General features: G+C 44.0%; 2 protein-coding genes across 2 annotated transcripts in view; one reads left to right on the forward strand and one right to left on the reverse strand.

Moving 5' to 3' along the window:
* LOC311171918 (two pore channel protein 2-like) overlaps positions 1–5427 on the forward strand; it is a gene marked incomplete at both ends in the record, with an annotated part of 33396 nt that extends 27969 nt beyond the window's left edge. Inside the window, 5 exons of the mRNA XM_084234955.1 lie at positions 1695–1906; positions 2057–2155; positions 3798–3911; positions 4143–4267; positions 5282–5427. Of these exons, the coding sequence (XP_084091081.1) occupies positions 1695–1906; positions 2057–2155; positions 3798–3911; positions 4143–4267; positions 5282–5427 (696 nt within the window). The remainder of the gene's footprint in view (positions 1–1694; positions 1907–2056; positions 2156–3797; positions 3912–4142; positions 4268–5281) is intronic.
* Positions 5428–11561: 6134 nt separating this feature from the next.
* BUB1 (BUB1 mitotic checkpoint serine/threonine kinase) overlaps positions 11562–15883 on the reverse strand; it is a gene marked incomplete at both ends in the record, with an annotated part of 42329 nt that continues 38007 nt past the window's right edge. The window contains 6 exons of the mRNA XM_084235451.1: positions 11562–11757; positions 13456–13562; positions 14087–14261; positions 14345–14511; positions 14679–14840; positions 15154–15269. Of these exons, the coding sequence (XP_084091577.1) occupies positions 11562–11757; positions 13456–13562; positions 14087–14261; positions 14345–14511; positions 14679–14840; positions 15154–15269 (923 nt within the window). The remainder of the gene's footprint in view (positions 11758–13455; positions 13563–14086; positions 14262–14344; positions 14512–14678; positions 14841–15153; positions 15270–15883) is intronic.

Consider the following 15883-nt stretch of genomic DNA (forward strand, 5'->3'; position numbering starts at 1 on the left):
CTCAGTGGGGTAAACTGACGCCTGTATGGGTATTTCTGGCTAGCACATGGTTCCCAGGGATATAGGTTCCTTTTGCTCTTCATTTGCCCCAAGCCTCACATCCTTTTTTTTTCTGCTCATGGAGTGTCTACCTGTGCCTTAAAAGGTCAGAATGCAGCCACAGAAGGCTGCAGTGGGGCTGGGGCATCCTGCTCAGAGATGATTCCACTCTATGGACGCAGGAGCTCAAATGCAGATGCTCTGCTACAGGGTACTTACTTTTCTGTTAAAATGGTAAAAAAAAATTCAGTGAGTAGAGAAAAATGAAGAGTAGACTATAAGTCACCTGTTCCCATCCCCCATGTGCCTCTTTTCCAGAGGTAACCATTATTAAGGAGTTCTTGTTATTCTTCCTAAATATTTCTGTGCTGACAACAAGCATATCATATGCAGGTACACACACAGTTACTCAGTTACTGTCCATCAAATAGTATGATCCATTCAAACTGTTGCACAACTTGATTCTACCGAGTATCTTGTTGCATGTCCTTCAGCACACATGCATCTGTGAAAGCATCCATGGAAGTGTCCCATGAGGGACACATCTGGCCAGCCCTCTACTGGCACACTATGAGTAGTGTCACCTTTTTGCCATCACCAGTGATTGTTGGAGACCCCTCTGGCACATGTACCTCTGTGTGCTTCTGTGCATCTATGAGGCACATTCCTAGTAGTGGAGCTTCTACGTCCAAGGCAAATGGATTTAAAATTTGGATCAATAGTGACTATTGCCTTCCAAAAGATGTGCTCCCTATGTATCCAAACAACAGTGGTTGGTAGTATCTGCACCCCTCATAAATGGGCTTCATAAAATGTTTTCACTTTTCCCAATCTGATGGGGACGGGGCGGACAGTGGTGCTATGTTTGGCTTACACTGCTCTCCATGAGACCAAGTATCTTCCATGTTCTTTTGGCCACTGATCCTTATTTTTTTTCAAACAACCTGTTTATATCCTTAGCCTTTTTTATTCATTTTATTTTTTATGTGATTTGCAGGAGTGCTTTGCCTATTATGAGAATAAATCTTGGAAAATTGTATAAAGGGTAATTATTTTTCCTTGCCCGTTGCTTGTTTTTCATTTTTTGGTTGTTTTGCTGTATTTTTTTTCTATATGAAATTTTAAATTATTTATGTAGTCATACTTATATTTTATGGTTTCTAAATTTTACATCATGCATAGTGAGGCCTTTTTCTACTCATTTTTTTTTTTTTTTATGCTTGTTCCTTTCTGATTTTTTACGTTTAACCCTTTGGTAACTTTGGGATTTGTTCTGGTATAAAAAACAAGGTAAACCTCCAACTTCATTATTTTTTCCCCTAGAGGACAATTGAGGATTGAGCACCTAACCCACTAACTTGCCAGCAGCTTCATTTTTGACTTTGTGCAAGGAGCCAACAGGAGAGGTCAAGCCTATGTCCTCCTCCAGAGACAGCTCAGGCTTCCCTGCAGAGTGGCTGATCCTTACTGGGACCTTAGTGGGGACCCTTAGGGGGAAGGGCAGCCATCCCCGAATGAGAACAGCCAGTCTTCCTGCTGGCCCTTCGCTCTGAGCTGACTGTTGTCCACGGTGCTCCCAGGTGTCCCACACTCTCCCTGTCCCCTGATTCTGTAGCTCCCTCTTTGTGCCCACTGACCATGTGCCGCCACCCTAGGTAGTCTACTACGCGTTTGCTATCATTGGGATGGAAGCCTTCCATGGCAAAATCCAGTTCTTGGAACCGAATTCCAATACCCCTGGTGCCCTGGTGTGCGGGAACCCAGCCCTAAAAGACTCAGTGTTCGCGCGAGACAGGTACTGCAAGAACAACTTCAATGACCTGGCTTCCTCCTTCATCGTGCTGATGGAGCTCACCGTGGTCAACCAGTGGCACGATATCCTTTCTGAAGGTGCTGACACTCCCTGCACAGCACAGGGGGATGCTGAATGTAGAATTCCCGGAGGAGGGGAGGAGGAGTCCATCTTGGTGGCACTGAGTTCAGGACATTGCCCTATTCTGGAAGGTTGCTTCCTTAGCTTTGTACTCCTGGCAAGTGGCTTTGCCCTCGTGACTCACCAGGCAGCCAAGCTGTACTTCATTGGGTTCCACATCGTGGTGGTCATCCTCATCGTCAAGTGAGTTAACTCCCCCACATTGGCAATTCCAGATCTCTCTCAGGATGCATAACTGGTTGCTGGTCCCTCATGCCCATGGTGGCTAGGCGGCATCTCCCTGCCAGGTGCTAGGGTGCAGGGAGGGAGGACGTTGGTGTGCGTCTGTGTCTGCCAGCGCCTTGCCATCCGTGGATAATGTACTCTTGTGAGTTGCTGGGTCAGAAGGATTCTGGGTCCCAGCCCAATCCCCGGACCCTTCCCCACCAGGATGGAATTCCCTTAAGAACACCTCTGTGACAATGCCTTGACCCTCTCCTTGAATCTGTTCAATTGCCAGGATGCAGGGCCTCAGGGTCAGCTCCCTTGTGAGGGAGATATGCTCCCTAGTAAGTTCTCTTCCCTGGCCCGAGTTCTGTCCTGACCCCTCTTCCCTGGGAAAGCTCCATTACTATTTGGAAGCTGCTCTGACATCTAACTGCTCCAAAGAGCTCTCCTTCCAGCCTAAGAATCTCCATTTTAGCTCCCTGGTTCCTCATAGGAGCTGAATTTGACTCCCCTCTGGCATCCCTAGAGGTGTTTCTCTGTTGTCACGCCCCTTCCAGAGCCAGGGGCCTGCATTCTGGGGGTGCCAGCTCAGCCCTTGTGCCTTCATTACCACATGCTTTGGCTCCCCACCGTACTGCTGATTTTGACTCCAGAATGTCCAATAGAGGTAGGGGGAGAGGGAGCCCTGTGGGTGCTCTGACTGGGCTGTCTCTCTCGATCTGCATGGAAGACCTATGGGAGCAAGGTAGAGATGCCACGGAGAGGTGGGGCAGGCAAAGGCGGCACCATGAAAGGCTGCAGGGATGTTTCTGCTCCTCCCCTCTCCAGAGCATGTGGGTGTTTGACAGCGCTGGGCTCCATCTTCAACTGTTAAGTCAGAGATGGTAAAGGGGCCAAGAGTCACCCCTTCCAGCAAGCTCACGCCTTAGTCTAAAAGCATAGGCCCTGGATAGGCCCTGACAGAAATCACCTTGCCTGGGCAAAGAGACCAAGATCACTATGACTCCAGGCAAAGGCTGCAGCTGCTAATAGTGCTAGTGTCTATTCCTGCCCCTAAGCAGTGAGGTGGGGGCCAGCTGAGGCCTTACATGAGGGGAACTCCTGGGACCAGTCCATTCTCCCCTCTGCAGAGGGAGAAGAGAGAGATATTGTTCTACTCTGGAAGGTAAGCAGATCTCAGGGAGGGCAAAGGAGGTCTCTACCTTTGCTGCCCTGGGCTGTTGGGAGGCAGGCAGCAATAAGCTTTACTGTCCCAGAGGATCGCCTAGCCAGTCATTCCTAAATTGACTCTGATGCCTTTGCTCAGAGGAACCAGGCTGTGCAGAAACCTGATCCTTGGAGAATCATCTTCCAACAAACATATAGCCTAAGCTTAAATGAACTGTATTTTCTTTTTAATAGTCACTGCCCAATAAGGCTATAAAGGAAGAATGATTTTCCAATGACTGCAAGTTGCATCTAATCCTTGAGAGATGCTTGGCTTGTCTGTCTCTTCTCCCCTCTGTGCTGCATTCTCTTTGAGACAACAGGCTGCTTTCTTTTGGGGCCTGGAGCTCATTGGACTTCCTGTCACCCGGGCCACAACTGACTCACCTACTCTGACCTCTTGCTCTCTCAGTATCTTCATAGCGTTCATCTTGGAGGCGTTTTTTGTGGCATATTCATTAGAAAAAAGTGAAATAGAGACTGCTATTGAGAAGAAGATCCAGGAGCTTGGTGTGGGGATCCAAGAGTGAGTATATCATGTTGCCCCTGACATCACTCAAGACATTTTGCGCTGGAAGTCACACCAAGGCCCCGGTCACTTTTAATCTCTAAGTGCCCAGTGCTGCAGCCGGGTCCTGTGTGCCGGATCCTGCATGCCGCTTCTCGGAGGCCCCCAAGAGCCCTGGGTGTGCCTGGGCATGACACAGGGCATGTGTACCCTTGTGCCTGTGTTCATCTTGCCTCTTCCTCCTCGAAGGGAAAAAGAGCAGGACTGGAAGCTCATTGATGACATGGACCCCAAGAACACTGTCTTTAGTGGGGATGATGGAGACAACAAAAGGAAGTCCTCGAAAGGATTGTACTTCAGAATTGCTTCAAAAAGTGAGTTTTAATCAAACATAAAACTTCCTCCAAGCCAACCTCCTCACTGCAGCCAGTGAGGTGCTTCCAGAATGCAGAACTCACCTACAGGGGCTTCCCATTGCCAAGGATAAGGACCAGGCTCTCGACCTGGCCTCCACACCCTCATGCCTGGTTTTTCTCTGTCTCAGCCTCTCTTCCTTCCCACCACAGTCACCATGCCTGTGTACTCCAGCCCCCTGCCTTTCAATGCCTCTGCTCTGTTGCTCCTTCTTGTCTGCCACAGGGCCTTTGCACATGCTGCTTTCACCCCTTGGCTCACTCTCATCCCTGCTTGTGTAATTAAGAGCACCTCACCCTTCACACCTCCACTTAGGCAGCATTTCCTCAAGAAAGCCCCATGGTACCCACAAGAAGGCCAGGTGCTCCTGTGTGTCATCCAGCTCTCCTTCTCCTCCCTTTAGTGCATGCTACTTGCACATTCATTGAGTGACTGCTGGTTGCCATCTCTTTTTTTTGAAGTCTGGAAAGGAAGCTCCAGGTGTGCAGTCATGCTGTTTTTTGTTTTTTTTTTTTCCTTTGTTGTATCCCTAGGACCTAACAAAATACCTGGACATGGGTGTCCTTAACAACTATCTGTTTAATTACCTTAATAATTTTCATTGAATTAATAATTGGTGGAGCACACCTAAACCAGTCTCTGTTGGCACTTTGGCTGAAGTGCCCTATGATAAACTTTCAGAAATACAACACAGACCATAGGAGCAGGGTGTACAGCCCTACAAGGTATGCAGCCTCCTCTAGCCTTAGGGAGAACTTTCTCCTAGTTCTCCAAGTCTTCAGTGGCTGGGGAGCTCAGTGGAATCAGCACCAAGAGAGATCAGTGCCTCTTTCCTGACTTTTTCATCTTCCAACGAGTGTCTGGCTGCCATGCTCAGAGGCCACCCTTCAGGAATACCTATCTCTGCCCACATGGGTGACCCCCCCCACACCCCAGCACAGACAGGTCCGTGTACCTCTTTTCCTTCCTCCTAGAGTACAGGACTGTGGACGCCTTGCTGCAGCGCATGTTTGAGTCTGAAATTGCTCCAGACGATGAAGGCCCCTCCTTGGATGAGATTCTGAACTTCTCACCCAGTGACATCTATCCCAAGAAACCCAATTTTGAGAACAGTGCGTGACACAGGGCCCAGGAAGGCCACAACTAGGAATTCAGCATGTGGTTCCTAGCCCTTATCTCCCATAGACTGACAAGCCTGTGAACCCAATGGGGTCCTGAGGGGTCAGCTGGAAGGCATCAGGGGCTGCTTCTGTGTGCCCCGCCTGCCTTCTTCAGGCCTGATGGTGGCAGTGAGGCCAGGGTCATGTGAAGCTGTGTGAGGAGCACCTGTCACACACCCTGTGCACGTGTGCAGTGTGTTCCATGGGCATATACAAGCTTTTCATTTATTTTTCTGTGGTATTTTGTTATTCTATAAGAGTACTGTCCTGCAGTGTTCATGAATGAATTTTTACTATTTAAATACCATAAAGGAATACTCTAGTGAGTCACTTTTCAATGCAGTGCTTATTCCAAATGAAGAAAAATATGAATGTGAAAATAAAAATCTGTCTCAAATACTTCTTCCTGGGGAAGCTCTCAAATCTCCTTTAATTAAATTATAATTATAGCAAGATTTTGCGTAAGTTGTTCTCTGAGGTCACATTTCCGAGCTGGAAATCTCCCAGGACAGTGACATGCTCCTTCTGGGAAATTAAAAGGAACTTATTTTATTTATTTAAAAAATGTTTGTGGTCAGATACACATAACATAAAATGTACCATCTTATCCAGTTCAGTGGTGTGTGTATGTTTACATTCTGTGAGATTTCCAGAACTTTATCACCTCAAATGAAACTGTGTAATCATTAAAGGAGGATGCTCCAGTCTCTCCTCCCGCTCCAGTCCCTGGTAACCACCATTCTATTTTCTTTCAATGTGACTCTTCTCAAATGCATTTGCATTTGGTCATATTAATCCTTTCCAGAACAGTCAGCTTATGACCCCAGCCCCACCATCAGATCTGAGGATGACTTCTGGGCCATGTGATGAGGGAAAAAAGTCAATGCTTGGGAGCCCTATGGACTCCAGGGCCAGACATGTATCCTCATGGACCATGTCACTTAACCCCATTGTTCCTCATTTCCTCACCTGGAAACTTGGGGCAAGTGGCATCTCCTGCCCACAGCTGGGAGGACTGATAAGAGGGCTAGGATGGGTAGGATGCTGGCTTGCAGCTGTCTCAGCATTTGCTCTCATGCTAGCTGTTCCGGCTTTAAAACCACTCTGGTGTTTGGCATTGGTGCTTTAGAATCCCGTCACCCTGATTCTGGGAGGTGGGGTTCTTGCTGATCCATCTGATGAGGTTTTTAGAGTGCTGCCATCCTTCCGTACTCTTATTTCTTTGTATATCTAACACATCATTATGTAAGTATTATACTAAATGTATAGACTTGCAACGTAATTTATGCCATTTATATTTGCACAACATACTGGACTTTATTTTTTTAATTAGAAAATAATGCAGTCATTGTAAAAATAATCAATACTGAAATATAATAAAAAGTCAAAAGTACTCTTTGTTTATTCTTCTTTCTCTTCATCCCTTCTTTACCAATTGTTTCCAGTTGATATACACCAAAGCTGCCAGGGCTCCATCCCATCTACCTTTCATGACTTAAGAATTCATCTATTCATGGACATTTATGGTTCTAGAGGTTTAACAATAAGCAGTAATGGTGTACACCTAGTTATGTGGTGTGCCTGTGTGAGCCCTTCTTCAAAGGAAAGCCTCCAAGTCACACTTACTCGGTCCAATTTCTTTTTTTTTCTTTAAAATATTTACTTATACAAAAGCTGGTGTTGTGCTCGCTTCGGCAGCACATATACAAAAGCTGGTGTACAGGCCAGAGGTGCAGGAGGCTGACAGAATTCACCAGAGACAGCAGGGACCAGAAAAGGCAGATGGACCGAAAACACTGCTGAGGGGAGCAGCGGGCAAGACAGGAGGGGTCTGCCACGCCATGTGGGTATCTCCCTGGCCGGCCAGGAATCGAACCTGCACTTCATAGGAGGCTGCTGACAGCTTCACAGAAGTGTGCTCAACCCGCTGTGCCACCAGGGAGGCCCTTACTGGGTCCAATTTCTATTGAGACTTCGGTCTCTTACTTGTGGCCGCCCTCGGCCACCAGGGGGCGCACTACCCCAGCGGCCGCCGTGCTCAGCCTCGGAGGGATGAGCATTAACCTGGCTGGTGGCAAGGCCTTGTTTTGCTTTTCAGCGAACCAGTCACCTTCACTTTAAGGTCTAAATCTGAATATGGGCTCCTTGCTGGTCGCTTGGTTCCTTAGTCTTGCTGGCGGGGTCTGAGCCATATGGTCGCATCTGGCTCGTCAGCTGACCACAACTGGGGTCTGTGCCTCTCAGGGCTGGGGAAACAAACTCACTCTGCCTTCATTCTGGAGGGCTGGGAAAAGGCAACAGCCAGAACAACTTGCAAGCCAGAATTCTGTGCCACTTTGTGGCAGAGTGGGTGCCAGCGTGAGGTCACTTGATCAAGATCTTGAAATGTCCTTTCTCTAAGCTACTGTGGATTCTCTGCCACAGCAGCTTAGTCTGCTCGTAGCCACATCAATCCCCGAATAGGTTGTCTGAAATAGTTGGGAATGGAATCAACAGGGCAGATGAGGGAAAAAGAATAGCAAGGATGGTGACCCCGAAGATCCGAGGTAGAGAAACTTGTAGAGGAATCAACATAGCTTTTCCGTTGTATTTATATAGTGCCAATGCCAGCTATGTAGGCACTCTTATTTCTGACAGGCATGGGTCACACTTGTAGTTTCTTAGGTGTTTCAGGGAAAAATTAACTTTAGCATCATTGCTTTAGACCAGATATATAATCCAAGGAGAAAGTTGCTGGTAACAAGCAACTCTGAATCTCCTGCATAACTAGACTTTAGCTGTTAGGATTCAGAAAATGGAGCAGGAATTAAGAATGAGTGGGGGCCTCCCTGGTGGCTCAGGGGTTAAAATCAGTGCTATCAAGTTATCACCAGTTACTGCAGCCTGAATCTGATCCCCGACCAGGGAGCTGACCCACATGGCACAGCAGACCTCTCCTGACTTGCCTGCTGCTCCCCTCAGCAGCGTATTTCAGTGGATCTGCCTGTTCTGCTCCCCACCCTATCTCTGGTGAATCCTCTCACCCCCATACCTCTGGCCTACACCCCAGTTCTTGTATGCATAAATAAAAATAAATCTTAAAAAAAAATGAGTGGGATAAGCCTCCATCTGAGACAGACATTAAATCTGAACCCAGGCTGAGTCTAGCTAATGTTTGTGCACTTAGTGCCCCTACTCAGCTCTTTAAGAGACACTGATGAATAAGGCCCAGTTCTGTCCTCAGGAAAACAAGTCCATTTAGTGAAGTGAGTTGGAAGTTTATCCTCCCAACTTCTGTTGAATCCATTCCAGTTGGCGATTAGGAGGCAGAGCTTTTTCCCCTTGTGTAGATAAACTCTGTGTTTAGTGTGGGGACACATTTAGCCAAAGAACACTGTTAGTCTTGGTCTCCTTGGAAAATGATCGTTTTCAAAAGGAAAAAAAATCCCAAACTGGCTTTCCTTGTCAAGTGCCCAGTTTATGACACTCTGGGTACATTTAAGGTTGGTTCTGTCCTGGGTTATTTTTCTGTACTCAGCCCTAACAGCTGAGTATGTGTGTAATCAATCACGGAGTCTCCTTTATTTTCAAAGTGAAAACATTTTGGAGCTTATTACAAATATGCACACATATTTGCTCCCACCCTCATTTTTTGTTGTTGTTGCAATAAAACTGCAAAACCAATTAAGGTGATTGTTTAAAGAAATAATGGCACATTCATCTAGGGGAATGATGGAAACCAATATAGATGGAAAAATGAGCAAATAACTATAAAAGTATGTTGTAGTCCCCATTTATTTCTTCAAGAAAACTGATGGCTACTTCAACATGCCTTAGAGTGCCTATCTTGGGCCTCCCCTGGTGGTGCAGGCGGTTGAGCGCTGCCCTGTGAAGCTACCCGCAGCCTCTGCAGCACTGGTTCGATCCCCTGATCCCTGGCCGCCGGCGAGGGTCCCACTTGGCACGGCAGATCTCTCCTGTCCTGCCCGCTGCTCCCCTCAGCAGTGTATTTCGTCAGTCTGCCTGTTCTGTTCTCCACTCTGTCTCTGGTGAATCCTTTCACCCTCCTGTGCATCTGGCCTGTACCCTGGTTCTTGTATAAATAAATAAATCTTTAAAAAAAATAAATGCAGTGCCTATCTTGGCCCGTGTCACTGAGCTGCAGGATAAACATCAGCAGAGCCCCCACTGAAGCAAAATACAATGCCCAGCACCACTGCTGCTCAGTGCTCTTCTCAAAGTCTCAGGCAAGTGAAAAGTCACCAGCAAAAAATTGGAACAGAATAAGCATTATAATGGTTCTTATCTTGGAAACTTTCAAAGAATCTACTGAAAAACTTTTCATAGAAATCAGTAGACTTCATATATTAAAACTACCAGCTAGAAACACATGAAATCTGACTTAAAATAAGCAACCAAAGTTGAGTCCTAAGTATTTATTTATTTAAAAGATTTATTTATTTATTTATACAAGCACTGGGTACAGTCAGAAGCGCGGGAGGGTGAGACAATTCACCAGAGCCAGAGCAGGAACAGAACAGGCAGACTGACGAAATACACTGCTGAGGGGAGCAGTGGACATGGCAGGAGAGGTCTGCGTGCCATGTGGGACCCTCGCCGGTGGCTGGGGATCGAACCAGCGCTGCAGAGGCTGCGGGTAGCTTCGCAGCACAGGGCTCAACCGGGGAGGTCTGAGTCCTAAGTATTTAAATGAGCTTGAATACTTAAAAAAACAGAGGACTTCTTCCTTATCTCTCAATTGAGAATGGCATTTTAGGACAAAAAATTTTTTAACTTTATAAATAAGAGTACAAGACAAAATCTGAAAGTTCTTATACCATGGAAATCTTCAGAAATTGAGACAGATCACAAATTGGGACAAACATTTGTGCCTTATATACAGAGGACTCCTACAAATTAAGCTGAAAAAGAACAATTATAAAGTGGACAAAGAAATGAGGCTCACAGAAAAAGAAAAATGCATAGTGCTTCAATATATTAATATATTTGGCCTAATCCAAAGAATGCTAATGAAGACCATGAGGAGGTAAGTTTTTCACCTGTCCCAGTGGCAAGGCCCATGCAGCCCTGACTGAGTGAGGTGTGGGGAACAGATGGTGCATCTGGGCACAGTCCCTAAGGCTATTTGCAAATGTTGATAGACTTTTAGATGTTCTCACTTTGACCCAACAATTTTACTTCTAGAATTTACACTATAGATATATCATAAAATGAAGTATTAGTCATTAACAAAAACTAGGCTAGTCTATATGTAGTTATACTTGCCACTAAGTGAATAAAACAAACCAAAATCATGCTAGTTTCATCAAAAATATATAGCAATATGCCTGGATACAATAAAAAAGGTGGTCGTGCTTGCTTTGGGATGGGGAAAAAGGCTGGTGGAAAAAGCAACTCCCTCTGTATTCTGGAATTAGGTGTCACATATGTGTTTTCATGTTAATGCTGAGAAAGGAGGAGGGAGGGAAGACAGAGTGGAGGGCAGTACATGTTAGAGGATCTTTCAGCTTAAAAAAAAACAATAAATGTTAAATTGGCTATTATAATTTGAGCAAATTAATCATCTATACAGCTTATAAGACTATTTTCAAGACCTAAGATTTTCCTTTGAATGGTACTTTCAAAAAAACAAAGTGGATTATGATTTAGACCTGTAATATTTTCCATGGATAGCAATGAAAAACAGATACGATAAAGGACAAACAAATTTTATTCATAAAAACTTGAAGTCCCTTGGACATATTTGGAGAGTTTCACTAATTTTATACAAACACAAACCCTGAAATTTGGGGCGGGGGGAAAGGTTGGTCTTGGTTAAAACGTACAGGCCAGTGTTTAAAAAGTGATTTTAGAGCATGTTCACATACAAATTATTCTCATGAATGCTTGTATCCCAAGAGCAGACATACTAGCCTGCTACATAGGAAGCTAATTAGAGTATCTATTTTGTTGAAATATTTACAACTACGCAACATGGATATATTTTGTGGACTTTGTTTTTAAGAAACATTTAAATAAACCATAAGTGTGGAAATATCCAAGTTCAAAGTGAGCAGGGGAACATTTACAAAATGATTTTTAGAGAATCCATATTCTATTTTCGAGAACGCTTATATTCTAAGAGCAGTACAATTAGCCTATTACGTAGGGTCCTAATCTTGTTTGTATAGTGTTGCTGAAATGTTTCCTTTAGCTTTTGCCTTAACAAACCCAAAGAGGGAAGATGATCACAATCTGGTATATTCAACATAATGTGAAAAAACTCATTCCACATATCCAGATGAGGAAGCCTGAAGAGACAAAGCATAGGTAAAGGATAAAGGTAGCATTCGACATGAAGGGCAACTCCACTCTGTATCTGACTTCTTTAGACTTGGGCAATTGAATATACAACTTTCACCTAGATGCAGCTTAACCCATCAAAAATAGACGTGTTGAATTTATTATAAATAAAAGTAAAGATCCAATTAGAAGCCTATAGGTACCTTGTTCTAAAAAAAAAAAGATTCAAGAGAAGTAGTCTTTTAATAATAGCTCTTCAGTGGGGGTGGGGAGGAACCTTAATTTTTTAAAAAGAAAACTGTTCTGCTTTTGGCTAGCCATGGCCACAATAGTATCTTATATAACAGACTCAGATAATCTGGCCAAATAGTTTTGCGAAGCCCAACTGCACATGTGCCAGGCCAGGAAGACAGGCTGCCCTGCCCAGAATGGAGCTATCGTCTTGATAAAGTTAACTGAAAAGACTTCAGAACAGGAGATCAGACACTGGGGAAATGTGCCACATAACTAAATTTGTTTTCCAAACAGGAAATTCAGCCTACTATCATCAGGTCTGCTGAACATAAGACCTTTCTCTACACTTGTATCAGAAATGGAAGCCTTCAGAATAACTATCTGACCCTTTGATTATAAGCAAGACAGAAAAACAAAGTATCTGCTAAATTTGATGACTCGTCATGCAGGTGAAAGCATAGTAGGCCTAAGTTTTCTTTCAGTGCCTGAATGAATCTACTCTTATTTATGTAAATAACCACATTTCATAAAATCATTGCCAACTGCTCTTTCTACTATTGGGATAAGTGAGTGTGTATGTGGAGGCAGGGGAGTCCCAGCTGAAATTCTTTCAAGAAGCTATAGACGTTATGTAAAAATCCAGTAGGATGTACACTTAAGGTTGATGTACTTTTCTGTGTATGTTATCACACTTCAGAAAAATTAAGAAAGAATGATATAATGAATATGCATATGCCCAATACCCAGTGTAACCATTACCAATGTTTACTCATACAGAAAGCCATCTGTGCTGATTAGAAGAGGTCTAGTCTAGTCCAGTTTTCACTGTGGCTATATAGAAAAACTGAAGGAAAACTAGAATCACAGGGATGGTACTTAAACTCGACCCTGTGACAGGCAGCTGCCGTCATATCACCTGATACTTTACAAAGCACTTTCATACACATGATTTCCTTTGCTTCTTCTTCTTTTTTTTTTTTGTGGGACCCTCGCCGGCGGCTGGGGAACGAACCGGCGCTGCGGAGGCTGCGGGCAGCCTCGCAGCCCAGCGCTCAACCGCTGCGCCACCAGGGGAGGCCCTTCTTTGCTTCTTTTAAGAAATATCTAGAGGAAGTAGGATCTATTATTCCCATTTGCAAAGGTAAGAAAACAAAAACCAGGGGTATAGTGACTCAAGGTGATTTCTCTAAAAGGGCCAAGACGTTTCAGTGGGTTACAGGATGCCAAACACTTGGCCAGGACCTTTCACTTGTTCTCTGAGGGCAGCAGCTCCGCCTGCTTAATGCGAGGAAACAGGAGCTGTGAAGCTCTGAGACATGCTCTCTGCACCCACTCCTGGTATTGTATTCTTCTACCCTCCTCCCCAGTGTGAGGGGTTTCTACACAGTGGCAGAGGCCATTCCCCACCAGATGGTACCTATATCCCACTATATTTATTCTCTTTTCACTGTCGTACCAGTGATGGCACCTACCTTCTAAAAAGACCCTCTGGCTTCCAGACTCCTCCTTCATTTTTTACTTTCATGTAAGTGCCAAAAAGCATGCAGTACACTGTTGCAGCAACTCCAAAGTAATCAATCTATAAAGAAATTATAGGAATATGTCTACAATAATAATTTACACAGGAGTATATTAAGAATTCTAACTTAGGTAGCAAGATGAATAGTCACAGGATTTTACTTTTAAAGAATTTTAGAAGTGATTTGCTCAGCTACCCCACTGATATGTCCTATTAAATGCCTGTGCAGGCTTTGCTGGAAGCTTCCATGGATAGCAGGCCACTCACTGCCTCCTGAGATAGTGCCTTGGGGAGCTGTTCTCCTTGAGCAGCTGTGTCAAGTCCTTCATTTCATCACACAGGGGTGATCACAAAGCCCTCGTCCCTCTCCCTATGGGAGTCCTCCCTACTCCTTCCTCTAGGACTGTGACTGATTACAGTCTCTCACTATATGATGTGCTTGTAACTGGAAACAACACAGGTATGACCTAAATCCAAGGACAGAAGACTGGACCAGCTCAAACTAGCTCCCTAAATTCATGTTGAAAATACAGTTAATTGTAATAAACAAGAATATTTTCAAATCTCTCACTTTAGTTCCATACCTGATAGTTCCATGGCCTGTTACTGAGCATCTCAGTGCACTGAAAACCAGATGTTTCACACCTTGCTGTAAATGTAGTTCCGTTTGGAAAAAGTTTCATATCTATACTCTGACCCAGATCAACCAGTGCCAAGCCAGCACATGAATCATCATCTTCACCATCCTGTTCCAAGAATCTGCAGTAGACACAAAGGAGGGCCAGGCTCCATGAGTACTGATGACAACAGGCTGCTGGGGAAATGGAAAGAGAAGCAAGCACAGCACTTGCCTGTTCCCAAGTATGAAATTATCTGGCTTAATGTCTCCATGAATGATGTGGCAGTCGTGGAGTTGCTCAATCATGTAGAGCATTCTGATAGAAAAGGAGAGAACTAGAGCTTGAGGCATCACTTTTTCAGGGGTGTTTTTATAGAGGTTAATGGCATTCTAGAAACAAAAGAAAGTAGAATCCTAAGTAGGCCGAACAGAATTAATGTCATTTCAAGCCACACGCTTTGTCCCCACCTGCCATCAACTACAAGAGCCATGTACAAAACACAAGGCAAAAATGCACTTCAAATTTATGTTCATATCACACAAGAGAATGCACTTACTAATAATGTTCCATAGCTGTAGAGATCTCCTACTAGTATACTGCCGTTCTGGAAAAAGTGGGCAGAATAGAACTTGATAAATATGTCTTGCATACTTGGTTTTAGTCTCTCCATCAGCTGGGTCCCAATGTAGAATTCCCAGGGATTGGCAGGCTTCTGGACCTGCAAATCAGGTAGGTGCCATTCAAACCCAGTCTTACATTCTGGAAAATGATAGCAAGAAGGCAACCTCCATCTCAATAATGGGCATGGGCTAGAAAGTGATGACAAAGTTGTGAACTGTCTTGAGGTATGGGACTTGCTATGAGATTTTAGTGCAAGATAATTTGATTTCTTGTAGGATAGTTTCTGATTCTAAATTGATGACTATAGAACTAAATGAAACCAGCAATGTCTTAAAAGAGAACAACATGGCTGACAAACTCAAGTTTAAAATTCATTTCCAAACCACACAAAAAATTGCTCAATCATTTACCTTTAAGACATAATTCTGTTTGTTTTTGGTATCATTCACATTTCTATGGGTAACTTCATAGACTTGGGCAAAAGCCCCTTCTCCAAGAAGATACTCAACGTAGATCGGCAAAGAACCTTAAAAGACAGATGTGTCAAAATGAAAAACAAAAACAAAAATAAAAAACTCAAGACATAGACTTTATCTACATGAAGTATCTGTAAAATTTTCTTGACGTTTGAATTGCTTTAATAAATGCAAATGAATAAAGCTTCCTTAGGAGATGTTTTTCCATCTTAGATGAAAGTTAAACACCTGTCACAAAATGATGTGACACTTTTAAAATGATGTGACAGAATACAAGAGCAGCTCCGCAGGCCTCCAGGCCTGTCATTCAGCAGCAGCAGGAACTTGGGCAGCCACCCTCCCTTCACTCTCGATCTCATCTGTAGAGAGGTAATTATCTGTGCTGCCTGCTTGGCAAGATCACTGTGATGTTAGAAAGGACATGTAGAAAACATTTGGAATTGCTAAATAACATGTCTTTGACTAGTACAAGTATTTTACACCAGAACATAAAAGGCAGAGTATAACTGTACCATTATTTCTGATAATTAAAATTTTTCATAGAAGTAAACCTTTTTAGAAGAGTTTTCAATTTACAGAAAAGTTCCAAAGATTGTAGAGTTTCTGTATGTTCTGCACCATTTCCTTTGTTGTTTAATTTTACATAACCACGGTACACTTGCCA

The sequence above is a fragment of the Talpa europaea genome (genome assembly GCF_964194135.1).
Source record: "Talpa europaea genome assembly, chromosome: 6".
Taxonomy (NCBI): Eukaryota; Metazoa; Chordata; class Mammalia; order Eulipotyphla; family Talpidae; genus Talpa; species Talpa europaea.